At 41.0% G+C, this 15946-nt stretch overlaps 1 protein-coding gene across 12 annotated transcripts in view; it reads right to left on the bottom strand.

The window, feature by feature from the left end:
- NEDD4L (NEDD4 like E3 ubiquitin protein ligase) overlaps positions 1-15946 on the bottom strand; it is a 371293-nt gene that overhangs the window by 50322 nt on the left and 305025 nt on the right. For all 12 annotated transcript variants that reach the window (XM_073343628.1, XM_073343622.1, XM_073343624.1 and 9 more), the window contains 3 exons: positions 7007-7138; positions 6360-6479; positions 4028-4225 (listed from right to left, as the gene is read on the bottom strand). In XM_073343628.1, the coding sequence (XP_073199729.1) occupies positions 4028-4225; positions 6360-6479; positions 7007-7138 (450 nt within the window). The remainder of the gene's footprint in view (positions 1-4027; positions 4226-6359; positions 6480-7006; positions 7139-15946) is intronic.

Genomic DNA, 15946 nt, shown 5'->3' with positions numbered 1-15946 from the left:
CAATTTTTACACATTCACCCTCTATTTCTAGAGTTCCAAATTCAATATGAGGATTTGAAGTCACAGTGAAACCGTACAAGTGTTAGAATTAAATCACATAGACTCTTTGTCAGTGACATATACTGTAACTAATTAAAGCAGGGGATTGGTCCTGCTTTGAGTAGGGGGTTGACTAGATGACCTCCTGAGGTCCCTTCCAACCCTGATATTCTATGATTCTATGAAAACGACAAAAGTTAGCAAATTCAGATCTAAGGCTAAAAATCCAAACTGATGGTTTGGACTCTTAATTCATACTGAGTCTTACCTGAGTTTTCTTTGAATGTTAAATTCCATTAGAAAGGAAAATTATTTAAAAAGAAATGATTGCCAAAATAAATTGACAATGTGCTAATTTATTTTGTAAATACATAATTGTTAAATTTAAAATTAATTTACTGAACCTCTAAAGACATTATAGACCAACCAATAATTAGATAATATTTATAAACAGAGATAGTTAACTCAGGGTATGCCTACACGGCAAAAACTCTGTGGCACCGAGTCCCAAAGCTCAGGTCAACTGACTTGGGATCATGCTACAGCACTAACAGTAGCAGTGTGGATGTTCCCGCTGAGGCTGGCGTTCAGACTCTGAAACCTAGTGAGAGGTGTGGGTCTCTCAGCCTGAGTGGGAACATCCACACTGCTAGTTTTGCCTAATAGCTTGAGCCTGAGTCAGTTGACCGGGGTCTGAGACTTGCTGCCACAGGTTTATGGGTTGGGTTTTGTTTTTGTTTTGGTTTTTTTTGCAATGTAGACATACCCACAGTAATCACTCTGACATATGGAGAACTGGTATAATTTTTTAAAAGTACCTTCCTATTCAACATCAGGCATCATATTAGAACTATTTTTAAACCTCAATATGATATCTCAGCCATTTATGTATTTCTCAAAACAATAAGATATTAGACATTATTATTATTGTTATTTATTAGGCTATGTTCAGAAAAGCACTTAACCATGTGAATATCAATCATATTCTTATTCAGCAAAGCACTTAATTAAGAGACTAATTTTAATCTGTGCTTAAGTCTTACCGAAGTCAATGGGAATTAAAAACACCCTTAAGCACTTTGGTGAATTCGGTGTAAGTGCTAATGAGAGCTCAGGACAATGTTCAGACAGTTCCTGGATCTGAGATTACAGTTCTATAATGATTGTGGAGGAATTTTTAAAAGCACAAATGGAGTTAGGTGCCCAAATCCCATTGAAAATGAATGGGAACTGGGCACCTGTCATTCGTACCTTTGAAAATCTCTCCCAGATATTAATATATAGATACAAACATATTCCTAAATTTCTATTGTTTAAGATTAAACTGATTTTGACTTCTACGCGCACAAACACAGGTCTCTCAAAGCTGTTTTATGTAATTCAAATAGTGAGTGTTTTTAAAGGGGAAAAATATGTGTGTCCCAGCTGAGTCAGTACATACAAAACTATGAGTCAAGTACATTTTTATGGTCAAGTTGTAAGTATGAAAATGAAATAGACCATTAAGTGTAAGTATTTTGAACAATAACACTATAATAAAAATGGGTGACTGTATAATCCAATGTGCTTCTAGAGTCGAGAGCGACAATGATGTGTTCCGACAGCAACAAACATCAGTCTAAGAAACGTGGCTACAAAGGAGCCAGCTAACTCCCAATCCAAAACTCACAAAGTCATTGTAGGGTAAAGAAAACATTATTCTGAGAACAAAATTTACAATGAACCACAAAGACCGACATTGAAGTAAAATCAAGGATCCAGCTAACAGAATTAGGCAAGGAAATTCAAAGTTAAAATTCCAGGCTGATACCATGTCCTTAAGGATGCCTAAATTCTGCAGCAGACAGTATATATCAGAGGTGGGCAAAGTACAGCCCGTGGGTCACATCTGGCCTGTGGGACTGTCCTGCCCGGCTCTTGAGCTCCCGGCTGGGGAGGCTAGCCCCCAACCCCTCCCCTGTTGTTCCCCCTTCCCCCACCATTCCGCCTGCTCCCCACCCCCTTACCATGCCGCTCACAGCAGCAGGAGCTTGCAGCTTTACTGCCCAGCTGGAGCCGCCAGCGCTCTGGCTTGCTGCTCCTGCTGGGCAGCGTGGTGGCGTGGCTGGCTCCGGCTGGGCAGTGGGGCTGCAAGCTCCTGCTGCTGTGAGCGGCATGGTAAGGGGGTGGGGAGCAGGCGGAATGGTTTGGATAAGGGGCAGAGTGTCTCGGGGGGCAGTCAGGGGACATGAAGCAGGGGACGGTTGGATGGGGTGGAGGCTGGGGGGAGACGCGGTCAGGGGACAGGGAGTAGTTGGATGGAGCGGAGGTTCTGAGGGGGTAGTCAGGGGACGGGGAACAGGGGAGATTGGATAGGCATGGGAGCCCCAGGGGGCCTGTCAGGGGGCGGGGGTGTGGATAGGGGGCGGGGCAGTCAGGGGACAGGGAGCAGGATGGGGTTGGTGTCCCAGGGAGGGCAGTTAGGGGCGGGAAGGGGGCAGTCAGGGGACAAGGAGCAGGGTGGATTGGATGGGTCTGGGGTTCTGAGGGGGGCAGTCAGTGGGAGGGGGCGGAAAGGGGGTGGGGGCTAGGCTGTTTGGAGAGGCACAGCCTTCCCTACCCAGCCCTCCACACAGTTTTGCAACCCCAATGTGGCCCTCAGGCAAAAAAGTTTACCTACCCCTGGTATATATCATGCATAGTTCCAAGTAGGCAATGTATACACATAACCAGATAAATTAAGGATGGAGAACTGCCAAGAACATTATTCTCACAAAGCAAAAAAAAACAAACAAAAAACCAAAAGGGCAGTTGAGTCCCTTGATTCTCCATTAACTTTTTAAAAAATAGTTTAGCTTCTCATTTTTTCTTTTTTAACATAGTACACAATAAAAAATTAAAGAAAAATGCGGTATACTGATGCAAGGCAGATAACATAGTAGAATCGTGATGACTGAAGAACATTTATTATAATCATTTTAATATGTGAGCAGTGAAAGGGACAATGAAATTTATTAAAATTATGAGAGAGCCTCAAACCTAAACAGTGGACCCAAAACACTTCGGAAGAGTGTGTGCCTTTGAAATCCAAACTCACTTAAATTTTGCAGATGGACAGTAGCTTTAGAATGGGCTAAGACAACACTCTAGGTTCAAACTCTGGGGTCTCCTAAATCTCTTTCGGGATTTTAAAATTTACGCCTAAATAAAATATCTGTTCAAAATGATGGTCTTGTCCACCGGTTTGTCAAATATACAGTGTATAGTACAGTATATAAAAGGCAATGACGTACGAGAAAAAGATGTGTAAATCCTCAAACAGCAGGAATAGGTATTACAACAGCCACTTCAGGATGTTAATTTGTTAGGTGCGTCACTGTTAAATCTTGGTATTACAGCAGTGCCCACAGGCTGCAGTCACATTCATGGCCCAATTGTGCTAAGTGCTGTACAAACTCTTAAGCAGACAAGGTTCCTGCATGATGAACTTACAATTTAATTAAAGACAAGACATAACATAGGCGCTGACTTCCACTGTTCCCGGTGGGTACCTGACCCCACCCCTGCACTGCCCTCACCCAGCCCCCATTCCACCCCTTCCCCAAAGTCCCTGCTTCCTTCCTGCTCCCAAGTCTCCGCCCCTGCCTCGCCTCTTCCCCGAGCGCACCACGTCCCCACTCCTCCCCACTCCATCCTGGAAAGTCCTAAGCACTGCCAAACAGCTGCTTGGCGATGGGAAGCTCTGGGAGGTAGGCGGAGCAGCGGGGACGCGGCGTGCTTGGCGGTGGCGGGGGGGGGGGGGGGAAGCTTGGTTGCTGGTGGGCACAGAGCACCCACTAATTTTTCCCCATGGGTGCTCCAGCCCCGGAGCAACCCATGGAGTCAGTGCCTATGAGTACATGGAACAACAGCAAGGAGGGTATACAGGAGGGAAGACAAAAATAACCAGGTAAAAATATCCAGAAAACACCAACAGAGTTAAAATTTTATAAGCTAGAATTCATCTTACCCATGTGGTCGTCTTAGTATTATGATCAATGAAGAAAGGCCTGCCATTTGGAGCTATTCTCATCTCCCAGCCAGGTGGCAAGAAGCTCTGTGTCACTTTGTGTTGGGGCTTAGGAGAAGTATAGGGTGATGGCTGTGGAGACTGTGGGTTGGAAAGGGTGTCCTTGACAGTTCTGCGCACAGGAGAGTCCTTGGCACCCTGTGGAAAACGAGCAACATTAAGACTCCACAAATATCATTTTATATTATATTATGAATGACACTTGGTATCACGAGCTGAACACATTTTCAATGGGGATACAATTTACAGGAACAAGGGGTATCGCTATCTCAATCACTAATTTATTTTAAAATTGGCTGCTCCTTATTACATAATATGCTTTCATTGTGAAGGCCATGGTGTTTTATCACTTTCCTCTCCCAAAAATAGGGCTATTGTAGCTCACATCTTAGATACCTTTCTCTATTGCCTCTTTATAAATACCAAAAATCAATTTTATGTAAAAAAATACAGGCATTACTTTGCTGTTTGCATGGCACTGTATGTGACAAACATTTTAAAGCAAAAAAGTATAGATGAATAAAAGGCAGTGTAAGATACTTCAAATGCATTTTTCATCAATTAGTAACTGATTTCACCAACCAAAATGTTTAAAATAAGCATTAAGCAAGTTCCTAAAATAAAAGGAAAGTTCAAACTATTCAGACCAGTTTGTAACTACAGATAGTGGATAAAATTTTCAAAAGTGCCTCCTTTTCATTGACTTTCAACGAGACTACAAAACCTAACAGCCAGACTTCTAAAGGTATTTAGGCACCTAAAGATGGAGATAGGCGCCTAGTAGATTTTCAAAAGTGCATACACATTTAACTTCCAGAGAAATCAAGCCACTTCTGAATATGGGACCTGGGCACTTAAGTTTTACCCATTACAGTAACCGCTTACTTTTAACTTTGTTTACTGCCTGGCTGAGTAACACTGATTATATTTTAATGACATATCTACGGATCAGTAAATGGCACAAATAAGTAGATACTGAAGCATGATTTGTAATCAAATACTTTTACATTTACCTCTATTATCTTATACATTTTATAATTCAGATACTTATAAATCTTGGATTTCAATATTGAGTATATGAATCAGTTTTTCTTCATAATTCAAAATACAGGTATGGATTAAAAACTACCATTCTGGTAAGTTTGGTTCCTCTTTCAAAGTTAAATATCTATTATACGGTAGTCAAGAATATTTTTGCATATTTTAGATGCCACTTCTACAAGGAGATTCACCTGCTCTGGGTCCAGTGGAATTCCATTCCAGCAAAAACATTTATGCAGGTGGATCACTTTGCATGATCAGTGCCTTATTTACTAATCTTGCATACTAGTGTACTGTTTATTATCCAGAAGTTCTCAGGCAAGAACAGTGATGTTCAAGGAGAGTAAACTGCAAATTATTATTATAGAGGAATACATTTACAGTATAAATAATTGACAAATTTTAAAATCTGGTTGCCTAAAATTATGGTCCTAAATATATATATGGCCTTTTTTCAGAAATGCTGAGTACTCACAAATCCCACTGAAGTCAATGGGCATTTCAGACCTTTGAAAATCAGGCACTTATTTTTAGTTGTTTTAATATGGATTTAGAATCTGAACTTTACGCATCTAGACTTGAAAAGTTTAGACCGCTGCCTTTACTTGTACCATAGTCCACAAAAACCATTCAGGAAAACTTTTTCCAATGAAGAAAGCTGACAGTTAAGTCTGTCCCTAAATCCAGGAGATATCTTCAAAAGCACTAAAAGGAAATAAAAATACCCTGCTGAAAAGAATGAAATACAAAATCAAAAGCTTTGAGATGTCCTTACTTCAACCACGGCTTTCCAGACTCAAGCTGCAGAGCCTTTACTTACAGTTTACTGCACTTGCCTTTCAAAATAAATGTTTTAGCTTTTGAGAATATTTCTAATTTGATGCTTTTGCAGCAAGAAGTTACGGTAATACATATATTACAGGATATGCACACACAAATGAAACAAAGCAATGATAGCAAAGGTAACTATAGGAGAAAGAATATTCCCCATACCCAGCAATGAGTGTGAGAGTTGAGTAAGAAAAATTAGGCAATGTTACTGTACAAAATGAAGATGCATGTGAACAAAACTTCAGAAGAAAATATCATCATCATGAGGCAAAGCTAACAGAACAGGAGAGAAGAATGTATTGGCTGCAAAACTGGAGTGAAAATAAAAGGTCAAACACAACAGAAAGAATGAGAAGTCAGGACAGAAGTGATCTTTGTTAGATGAGACAGGATTTCTTACCTCAAGTGGAGCAGATAAAGTTACTGTGGGTGAACTAAGGCTACGAGGCCGTCTTATCTGAGGCTCACTTAGATGGTTGTTACTGTTTGTTGCTGACCCAACTGCACCATCTTCTGCAAGCTATTTCAGGGGCAAAAACAAGTTAGCTAAGTGTCAGGATCATGTTTATCTGCAGTTAGGCTGTTTAAAAGAAAGCCATAAGTACTCTGTTAATCCTTTTCTAAATAAGCTTTAAATATATTATTTCAAAAAGCACGTTCAATGGAATTAAAAATGATTCATGCTTTAAATAATGAACAACTGCTTAGGCAAGAACAAACTACTATAAATGGCTTTAATTAGTACACAGATTAAAATCCTCATTTTGAATTTGATTCTAAAATTTGTCCCTGAATATATTTACTATCTCTCTCATTTCTCACCACTGTGGTTATATCTTTATTCTGGCCCTAACAGAAATTTAGCAAACATAATCTTAATCACTGTAAATCTTCCTGGTTAAATGTAATAATTTTATTCTAAATTGCCAATGCACTGCATAGACTGTTTCTGTTTAAGAACCTTAAAACAGCTTTTCAAAGGGAACTAGACCCAACACATTTTAAGCATTCTGTTGTATTGTTTAATTTCAACAGCAAACTTCATACCTGCATAATGGGCCGAGTCCAAGTTGTGGTTCGATTGTTATGATTGACATAATATGTACGTCCCTTAGCATCTTTTCTTTCTTCCCAGCCTGAAGGTAAGCCTGGTGTAGTATGTACATAGGCCACTGATGGCTGTTTATGCAAAAAAAATTGTGTATCATTATTTTGTGGTAGCTTGAAAAAAATTAATTATCTTCAGAAGTCTGCTTATGCCATTCTTTCAATCAAATACAGTGGAAAATTTGGAAATGCATGTCTTCAAATTTCTCTCTAACACAGGCTCTCTTTCTCATATATCTGACCCAACACCCGCCTCCCTTCCACACGCAGGTAGTCCGGTTCACATTTGCATAGCTACAGGTGCTTTGTTCAGAAAACAGCTCAGCTTCCATGTCGTGAAACTAAAGGAGCTACAAAAGAAACAGGAGACTACACATTATGGTAGGAACTGCTTTCACTGTTTCCCCTTTGTTAGGGGTAGTATTTATTCACTAAAGTTGCTATACATGAGTCACTGCTAGAGAGGCCACGTAGCCTAAAGGAAAAGTCAAGAACTCCTAAATTCTCACTTGGGCTCTCCCATGGACTGGGTAAGCAGCCTTAGGTCAGTCACAGTTTTCACCTCTGTAAAATGGAGGGAATAAATAACCTACCTCATAGGGTGTACTATAGATTAATTCATTATTGTTCAGGCGACAGTTTGTAAATGCTAAGAAAGAATGCAAATAGATTCAGGGATGGAAGTCCTGCTTAAATTTTCTGAGACTCACTATCCACCTTAAAGATAAAGCCATGGTCCCACCATCCTGCAACCTCCCCCCAAAATACAAAGTGATGTGTGTGTCATCAGAATAGGAAAAGACGTTTCTTCCACTATCTTCCACAACTCCCTTAGTACAGAGGACATATTAGCAAGCAATGGAAAAGGAGGACATGAATGTAAAATGTGTCAACATACAGATAATGGTGGTGCAAAAAAGACCAGCCTCAAGAGCTAATTCCCAGAGTGACCAGAAGAAGGCGCCAGAGAAGTGGTGAGGGTGCGCCCCGTCACAGGTAGATACTTAGCTGGTGTAAATTGGTGTAACTCCTGTGAGCATCTGGCCCTTAATAAATTTGTACTGGGTTCACTGGGTTCATTATTTTCAGGAGACTTTTCTGTTGAAAAGTCCTTTTCATTTTGTTGGACAAGCTTCTGGAGTCTAATTAATCCACAGGTATGTGGTGAGAGACCTGAAGAACTTGCAGGGAGCCAGCAGTAGCCTTTCAATAAGCCTAGATTATTGAGAGAATCTTTAAATTCTGGAGTCTCTTCTTTCTTATGACCAAGTTTTGATTGGCAGGAGAATGATGAAATCAAATGCCTCTATCAGAAGACCCGGCAAGAGAAAGCAAGTGCCTAAGCTTAATTGTCTTGTCAGTTTCTGTGTAATGCTTTATTTTAGCATCAGTACCACTAATCCCCTTAGAAGTAGGCAGCTTTCTAGCTATAAGGAAGTGTACTAAGGCCCCTTCTTACTGTAATCTGCTTTTTAGAATGGCTTTCCTTGTGTGAAGAAAAGGAGTACTTGTGGCACCTTAGAGACTAACCAATTTATTTGAGCATGAGCTTTCGTGAGCTACAGCTCACTTCATCAGATGTTTACCGTGGAAACTGCAGCAGACTTTATATACACACAGAAATCATGAAACAATACCTCCTCCCACCCCACTGTCCTGCTGGTAATAGCTTATCTAAAGTGATCAACAGGTGGGCCATTTCCAGCACAAATCCAGGTTTTCTCACCCTCCACCCCCCCACACAAATTCACTCTCCTGCTGGTGCTAGCCCATCCAAAGTGACAACTCTTTACATAATCAAGTCGGGCTATTTCCTGCATAGATCAAGGTTTTCTCACATCCCCCCCACCCCCATACACACACAAACTCACTCTCCTGCTGGTAATAGCTCATCTAAACTGACCATTCTCCAGGTTTAAATCCAAGTTAAACCAGAACATCTGGGGGGGGGGGGGGGGTAGGAAAAAACAAGAGGAAACAGGCTACCTTGCATAATGACTTAGCCACTCCCAGTCTCTATTTAAGCCTAAATTAATAGTATCCAATTTGCAAATGAATTCCAATTCAGCAGTTTCTCGCTCAAAAACTTCAAATCCAGACTCCAGCGAGAAACTGCTGAATTGGAATTCATTTGCAAATTGGATACTATTAATTTAGGCTTAAATAGAGACTGGGAGTGGCTAAGTCATTATGCAAGGTAGCCTGTTTCCTCTTGTTTTTTCCTACCCCCCCCCCCCAGATGTTCTGGTTTAACTTGGATTTAAACCTGGAGAATGGTCAGTTTAGATGAGCTATTACCAGCAGGAGAGTGAGTTTGTGTGTGTATGGGGGTGGGGGGGATGTGAGAAAACCTTGATCTATGCAGGAAATAGCCCGACTTGATTATGTAAAGAGTTGTCACTTTGGATGGGCTAGCACCAGCAGGAGAGTGAATTTGTGTGGGGGGGTGGAGGGTGAGAAAACCTGGATTTGTGCTGGAAATGGCCCACCTGTTGATCACTTTAGATAAGCTATTACCAGCAGGACAGTGGGGTGGGAGGAGGTATTGTTTCATGATTTCTGTGTGTATATAAAGTCTGCTGCAGTTTCCACGGTAAACATCTGATGAAGTGAGCTGTAGCTCACGAAAGCTCATGCTCAAATAAATTGGTTAGTCTCTAAGGTGCCACAAGTACTCCTTTTCTTTTTGCGAATACAGACTAACACGGCTGTTCCTCTGAAACCTTTCCTTGTGTGGACTGCAACAATAGATGTGACATTCTCTTATAGATATAAAAGGACAAATAACTTCCTCTCACAGAAGTCAAAATAAAAATATTGATGTTAAGGCAGACGAGCAGTGCCAGCATTTTATCTAAGGTGGAAGCACAGCAAGGTGGGTAGGGAGAATGCCTGTATTTAAGCAGTTAAACTGATTTTGTTCATAACCTGCGAGTTTCACATTGAGCGTAGTAGTATTGATGTTATAACAAGTGCCAGTATCTGGATCCGGAAGAAATCGACCTGACAGCTGAACCAGAGAAAGAATCTATGCTCATGTCCAAGCTGTACATAGCCATTGTGCCTCTTTTAACACTGCTTGAGGGGAGAGAAGAAACCCTGTCTGCTGCATGCAAGAGAAAATTTAAGAGCTCTTTAAAGCCTGTTCAGATAAAAGAAGCTGAGACAAGCCTGTTTCTAAAAGGAGCCACATTAAAACACCAAAACAAAAACACAAACAGAAGAAAAGGATTGTAAAGTCTTGCCACTGTCTGACAACCTGCAGTTGATGCAAATAATTGAAGTAGGCTGAAAAACTCAGTTACCCTTTACTCTAGACTCAGAGGAGAGATTCCTCCAATGCTCATTCACACTGTGCAATGAAGCCAGACATTTAAGGCAATTACCCAGCACACAAGCCAAAGGACCACATACATTTTGCAGATGGAACATTTCTTACATCTTTGACGTTCTTTTCAGATGTTAAGCAAAAAGGGAAAGAACAGATTTTGCAAGTTTGTCATGCTCTTGCTCCATATTTAGACAGAAATCAGACTATAAAGGTCTCATGTTTGTTTAACAGCATAGGGTGTGATGTTGCAATTTCAAGTAAGCCATGGAAAAGGTATGCAACTGAAGAAAGTAGCAAGAAAACGTGAGGACTGAAGTATTGTTCGGGGAGGGGAGGGGGATTTTCTGCTGGTTCTCAGTGTGCAATCTTCCTTACTTATTGTGTAAAAAGCAGCAGTTTCTTTAACTACTGAGATTCCACTTACATTACAGCCAGTTCTTGTTCTGATGCTTTTGCCAGTAGCAAGAAATAATGGTGGAGATCAGAGGTGAGTGTTATCATGGGAAAGCTGAGGAGAGGAACATAGTGTCCTTCAGCACGTCAGGAAGCTCAGGAAGCAAAGGCCAGCACCTCTGAAATTCTGCACTGAACTACTTTTCATATACAGATACCTCAGTAACAGGAAGTATTTCTTATACCAATACCTGATCTCAGGGTATCAATCAGTAAGCAAGGATGTACCAACAGCATGTTTTCGTGGGCATATAGGCGACACGTAGGGGGGCATGCAGGGTCAAGTGTCTGCCCCAGATTTCTGCTCAGCCTGCTGGAGAGTGGGGAGGGGAGGGAGGGGGAAGGACAGGGGCTCTGTCCCTCTCCCATTGCGCCTGTCCCTGGCACGTTTGGCCCCTGTCCCTGGCAGCTGGGCCCAGGCAGAGAGCAGAAGGCGCGGGATGGAGCTGCTTCTCATGCCAGCTGAGGATGGCTGCTCCGGGTCGCTGCTCTACGCAGCACGGTGGCTGCCTGCGAGAACCTGGAGTGCCCCCCACTCCCCGCCAATCATGTTTCCATCTCACTCAGCCCCCCTATCCCTGGCAGCTGGGTTTTGGCAGGGAGTGGAAGGGGCGGGATGCCACCTTCCCAGGCGGGCTCTCTCTCAGGCAGCTGCCATGCTGCACAGAGGCAGCGACCTGGAGCAGCCACCCTCAGAAGAGGCTCCTTCCCGCCGCCTCCTCTCCCTATCTGGGCCCGGCTGCTAGGGAGAGCAGCCAAGCGAGCTGGAAACTGTGCTGCGGGGAGGCGCAGCAGGACGACAGAGCCCCCATCCTCCCCACAGGTAACTCTGGTGCGGTGGGGAGAGCACGGCAGTCCCTGGGCTGGGTGCAGGGCTGCCACTGGGAGCAGGTTCCCTGACCTCTGCCAGGGGTATGGGCATTGCTCACACCACCCCTGCTGAGGTGTCCATGAGCTCTGGGAGGACAATGGTGCTTTGAGCGTCTCTGGGCCGGGCTGGCCCCAGCCATGCCCAAAGGCACGTGCTCCATGCCCATGTGGCCCCAGCCCCCCAGGAGCCGGTGGGATTGGTTGCCCTGGCCCAGGGAGGTGGGGCTGAAAGTCCCTCCCAGTAGCAATACATGGGGTCGTCACATGTCCTCCCTCCCTGCCCCCAAGTATCAGGAAGGACACTTTGTCCGTGAGTTTTAAATCCTACTAGTTCAAATGTGGCTCAATTCTGCAAGGTACTGGACACTCCTGTGAGGTGTTGAGTAACTTTAAATTCCCACTGAGGTCAGTGGGAATTGAGGGCTGTCAGCACTTTTTCAAGATGTACGTATCAGGGGCTTGATCTTGCAAAGATATTACAGTCTGGAGAAGAGGCTGAGAGTATATGCTCTCATGTCGTTAATGATGATGGAGAGTCATCCAGGAGGTTCTCTAAATATTGAGCTCTCATAAAAAGGGAAGAAGTCTGAATGTAAGAAAGAGGTAATGTACATTAGCAACATGATGAGCAGCCCAAAAGCATTCTTTGAAGACTATCTCAACACAGATCTATAAATAAAGCCAACCAATTTTTGGAATAAATTAGCCTGAAAATTACCGACCATCTTAGCACAGGTGGAACCTGATTCTTTTTAGGCAGACACAGATCTTCTATTTTTGGAAAGTATTCCACCTGATTGAGTCTCACAAAAGACTACCATCTGCACTGAGGAAGGGGTAAGATAATTCTGAACAGGAGGCAAACCAACATGTTAATATTAACTGCTGCTTGCTGTATTTAGTTTAAAAATTCACCACCATCATAAAGTGTTACTCTTACCCTACAAAACTGGTGAATTGTTTCCACCCTGGTTAAAACTGAGGAACATTCAAGAGCTTACATGCATCACTCTTTTGGAAATTCAGAAAATGTGTATCTCCTCTGTTCTAATTCAGTCCTGGTTGTCGGTATGTGAATCTTACAAAATATATTTTGCATTTTATACCTTGATATAACATGTAATTTCCCTTATATGGTGGAAATGCTTTTTGTGTAACTGACTTTATTGAATATTACTATCTGTTACGGTATTTTAAAAATCTTCAATTTTCCATATAAAACTGAAACTGTAAACAGTATTTTAAAACTAAAATGACACACATGGTAACTGGAAAACTGTAACGAAGAGGCATTAGTAGGGTGTATCATGGAAGCAGCTTAATGCACCAGAAACCATGAGGTTTCACTGCTAGAAAAACACATGGGGTAACTGCTTAAATGATGGAAATGGAAATGTCCTATAGGAAATATCACTACTGGATTCTTATCTATAGAACACTATAGCATTTATGTTCAATTTAAAGAGGAAAAAAATCTCATTACCAGGTAGGAAAGTCATTCACAACAATAATGTGGCTGAAAGTACAGCGGACCCTCGCACCTTAGAGACTAACAAATTTATTTGAGCATAAGCTTTCGTGAGCTACAGCTCACTTCATCGGAAATGCCACAAGTACTCCTTTTCTAAAAGTTTATTTTTCTTGTTAAAATATTGTGGCATCTAAATTTCCAGTTACTTTTGATAAAACATCCACCAGAGAATTTAAAGGCTGATGCCTTACAGGTTCTGCACATGGATCATATGCTGCATGAGGCCTGAAGTAAGGCTACCTAGCGATACAGATACCTGTGTGTTCAGTAACATCACAAATCTCTCAGGCCTGATTCACCATCATAATTACACTGCAATCTAACAACCTCTTTTTTGTGTAGCCTTATAAAACAGCAATTCATGTTGTACATTCACCCTGTTACAAAAGAGATATTGTAAAGCAAGTTGAGACAGTGGAAAACAATTGACCCAGAGATTGAAAAAGTGAATGACAATGCACTGTGGGTCACAGTATCTCTATGTCACCCACAGATCACTTTTGAAATCCAAGGTGCATTAGTTTTCCTTATTTAAAGCTCCAGCAACATATTATTCAGTAGCTCCCTCATCTGCTTTACCCTCTGATCAGATTCCCTATCAATTCCAGAACTCTTCTTTGAACTATTACAGTAGCCAGTGCTAAGAGAATTCTTTCATTTAAAGGCAAATGCTTCATGTGGTTGAGCTGAAAAACAGCCTCCATGGTTCAAAGAAAAAATCAGGAGTCCAGGAAAAGTAAAGAATGGGTAGAAAGTTGACCATCTATTTAAGAAAAGGGAGGAAACAGAAGGGGAGGAGAAGAGGAATTAGTTAAACAAATCTGGCTGAGACAGCTCGAAATCCTGATTCAGTCACTTCCTAAATGGTCATGATTTGGGGTGTTCTAGCTATTGATTAGCTTGTCAGAACAAAAGTAGTTTAGGTCACATGACTCTCAGCCAACAGGTGAGGCGTTCATCTGTTCTAGGGTTTGAGGTACTGTATACAAATACATGCATTCATTGTACTGAGAGGCTATTGAAATTCTCAACAATATACATTTTTTTAAAAGTGGCTACCTCAGAGGCTTTCAAGGAAGTTTTTAAATCACTTGATTTTAATCATATACATTGTATTCAAGACAAAACCAAAAGGATGTTTTAAGTCCATTAGTGAATATTGCCAATAGCAGGTTTGATTTACAGGGAGCTATGAGGACAGTCACAAACGAAGAGAGTCACTAGAGGTGGAACCATTAAAGATCACATATAGCAACACGTCTCTTCCTTTTTGTTGTCTCCTAACGCCTTATAAACTGAATCCAGTTATTGGCAGTATTCCTTTGTAATATAAACTGAGCTTTGCAATCCAAAATAGAGACTCAGACGCAATCCATTTAAAACACATTAAATTAGAACTTTCAGTTCTCTTTACCAGTACTTTATGCATTCTCAAAGGTAAACTATATTTTCTTTACTGGTTTCCTTTCATAAGATAAATCAGAGATGGGAGACACTTATGCAAATTATCTTGTTCATCTTCTTGCCATTTGTGATAACTAGTGCTTTGTCCAGTCTACTTTTACCATAAAACATTTCAAGGGAAAATAATCAGTTTCCTCTGAGACTTTCAATAAAGCTCTTAAAAGCAATCCAATTAAAAAACATTGTGTATTTACACACACACAAATATATATCAATGCACATTCAAAGAAGCACCCACTTTACATAATCATGTATCAAAATTTGCTCATCTTCTGTAATTGACTTAAGTGAAAAACAAGGCCCCCTGCAATACAATAGACAGATCTCGTATCATTACACTGTACATTAATATTTTGTGCATTAATTTCAATGTGCTATCTAAACACTGAAGGTCTACATTGGCATGGTAAATGCATAATCAATATGAATGTAAAAATTCAACAAGAATTTCCTTGTACCAGGCCTCAATATATTTGGCTATCACATCAACATTGCATGCCTATTTTGGAATACAGTGGCGTTACTGACCAGGCATTTATAGATTAGCTCTAATCTGAATTCAGTTTTTAGTAGAGGAATATAAAATTGTATAAAACGTGTGTAATTAATGGAACTATCTGCCAACAAAAGACTGGATTTACATTAGAAATTAATACAGAACATTTTGTCTGCTTTACGTGGTTATTAATCAGCTTTTCCACAGATATCAAAGGCATTTCTGTGTTCGTGAAAGGTATTGACACTTAATTCAAGGTACAAGGTACGTTTCCTTAAAGTTCAATAAAGAACATATGCAGTGCTTTACACAACGGTGCCTTGATCCCTGAATTAGGGCCTCATGCTACTTCCACAATAAAAATAAATATATATATAACTGGTTTTCATTGGTGCACATATATATTTATAAAAGCTGAATATATTTATTATTGGACAATCCACTTGCTTTAGGTTCACATTTAATCAGATTGCAAGTGTATGGGATAGCTTCACAAACTACATTACGCAAAATGGTTTCAGAATATCAAACTTCCAATTTAAACATTGTAAAATATTTTCTTGAAACATTCAGAGTCAAATATCCAGCACTGGGCTAGTTAATGACACAAGGAAAGTAAAACTTGGTAGTATACAAAGACCATATACTACACTGAGAATTACATGGGTACATCCCTCTGCCTGCATGGTTTTCAAAGCAGGATCCAGGCCTAAGAATAAAACTGAATAAGTCTAG

Source organism: Lepidochelys kempii, chromosome 5, assembly GCF_965140265.1.
Source record: "Lepidochelys kempii isolate rLepKem1 chromosome 5, rLepKem1.hap2, whole genome shotgun sequence".
Classification (NCBI taxonomy): domain Eukaryota; kingdom Metazoa; phylum Chordata; order Testudines; family Cheloniidae; genus Lepidochelys; species Lepidochelys kempii.
The sequence above is the reverse complement of the archived record's forward strand: the minus strand, read 5'-3'. Positions and strand labels throughout refer to the sequence as shown.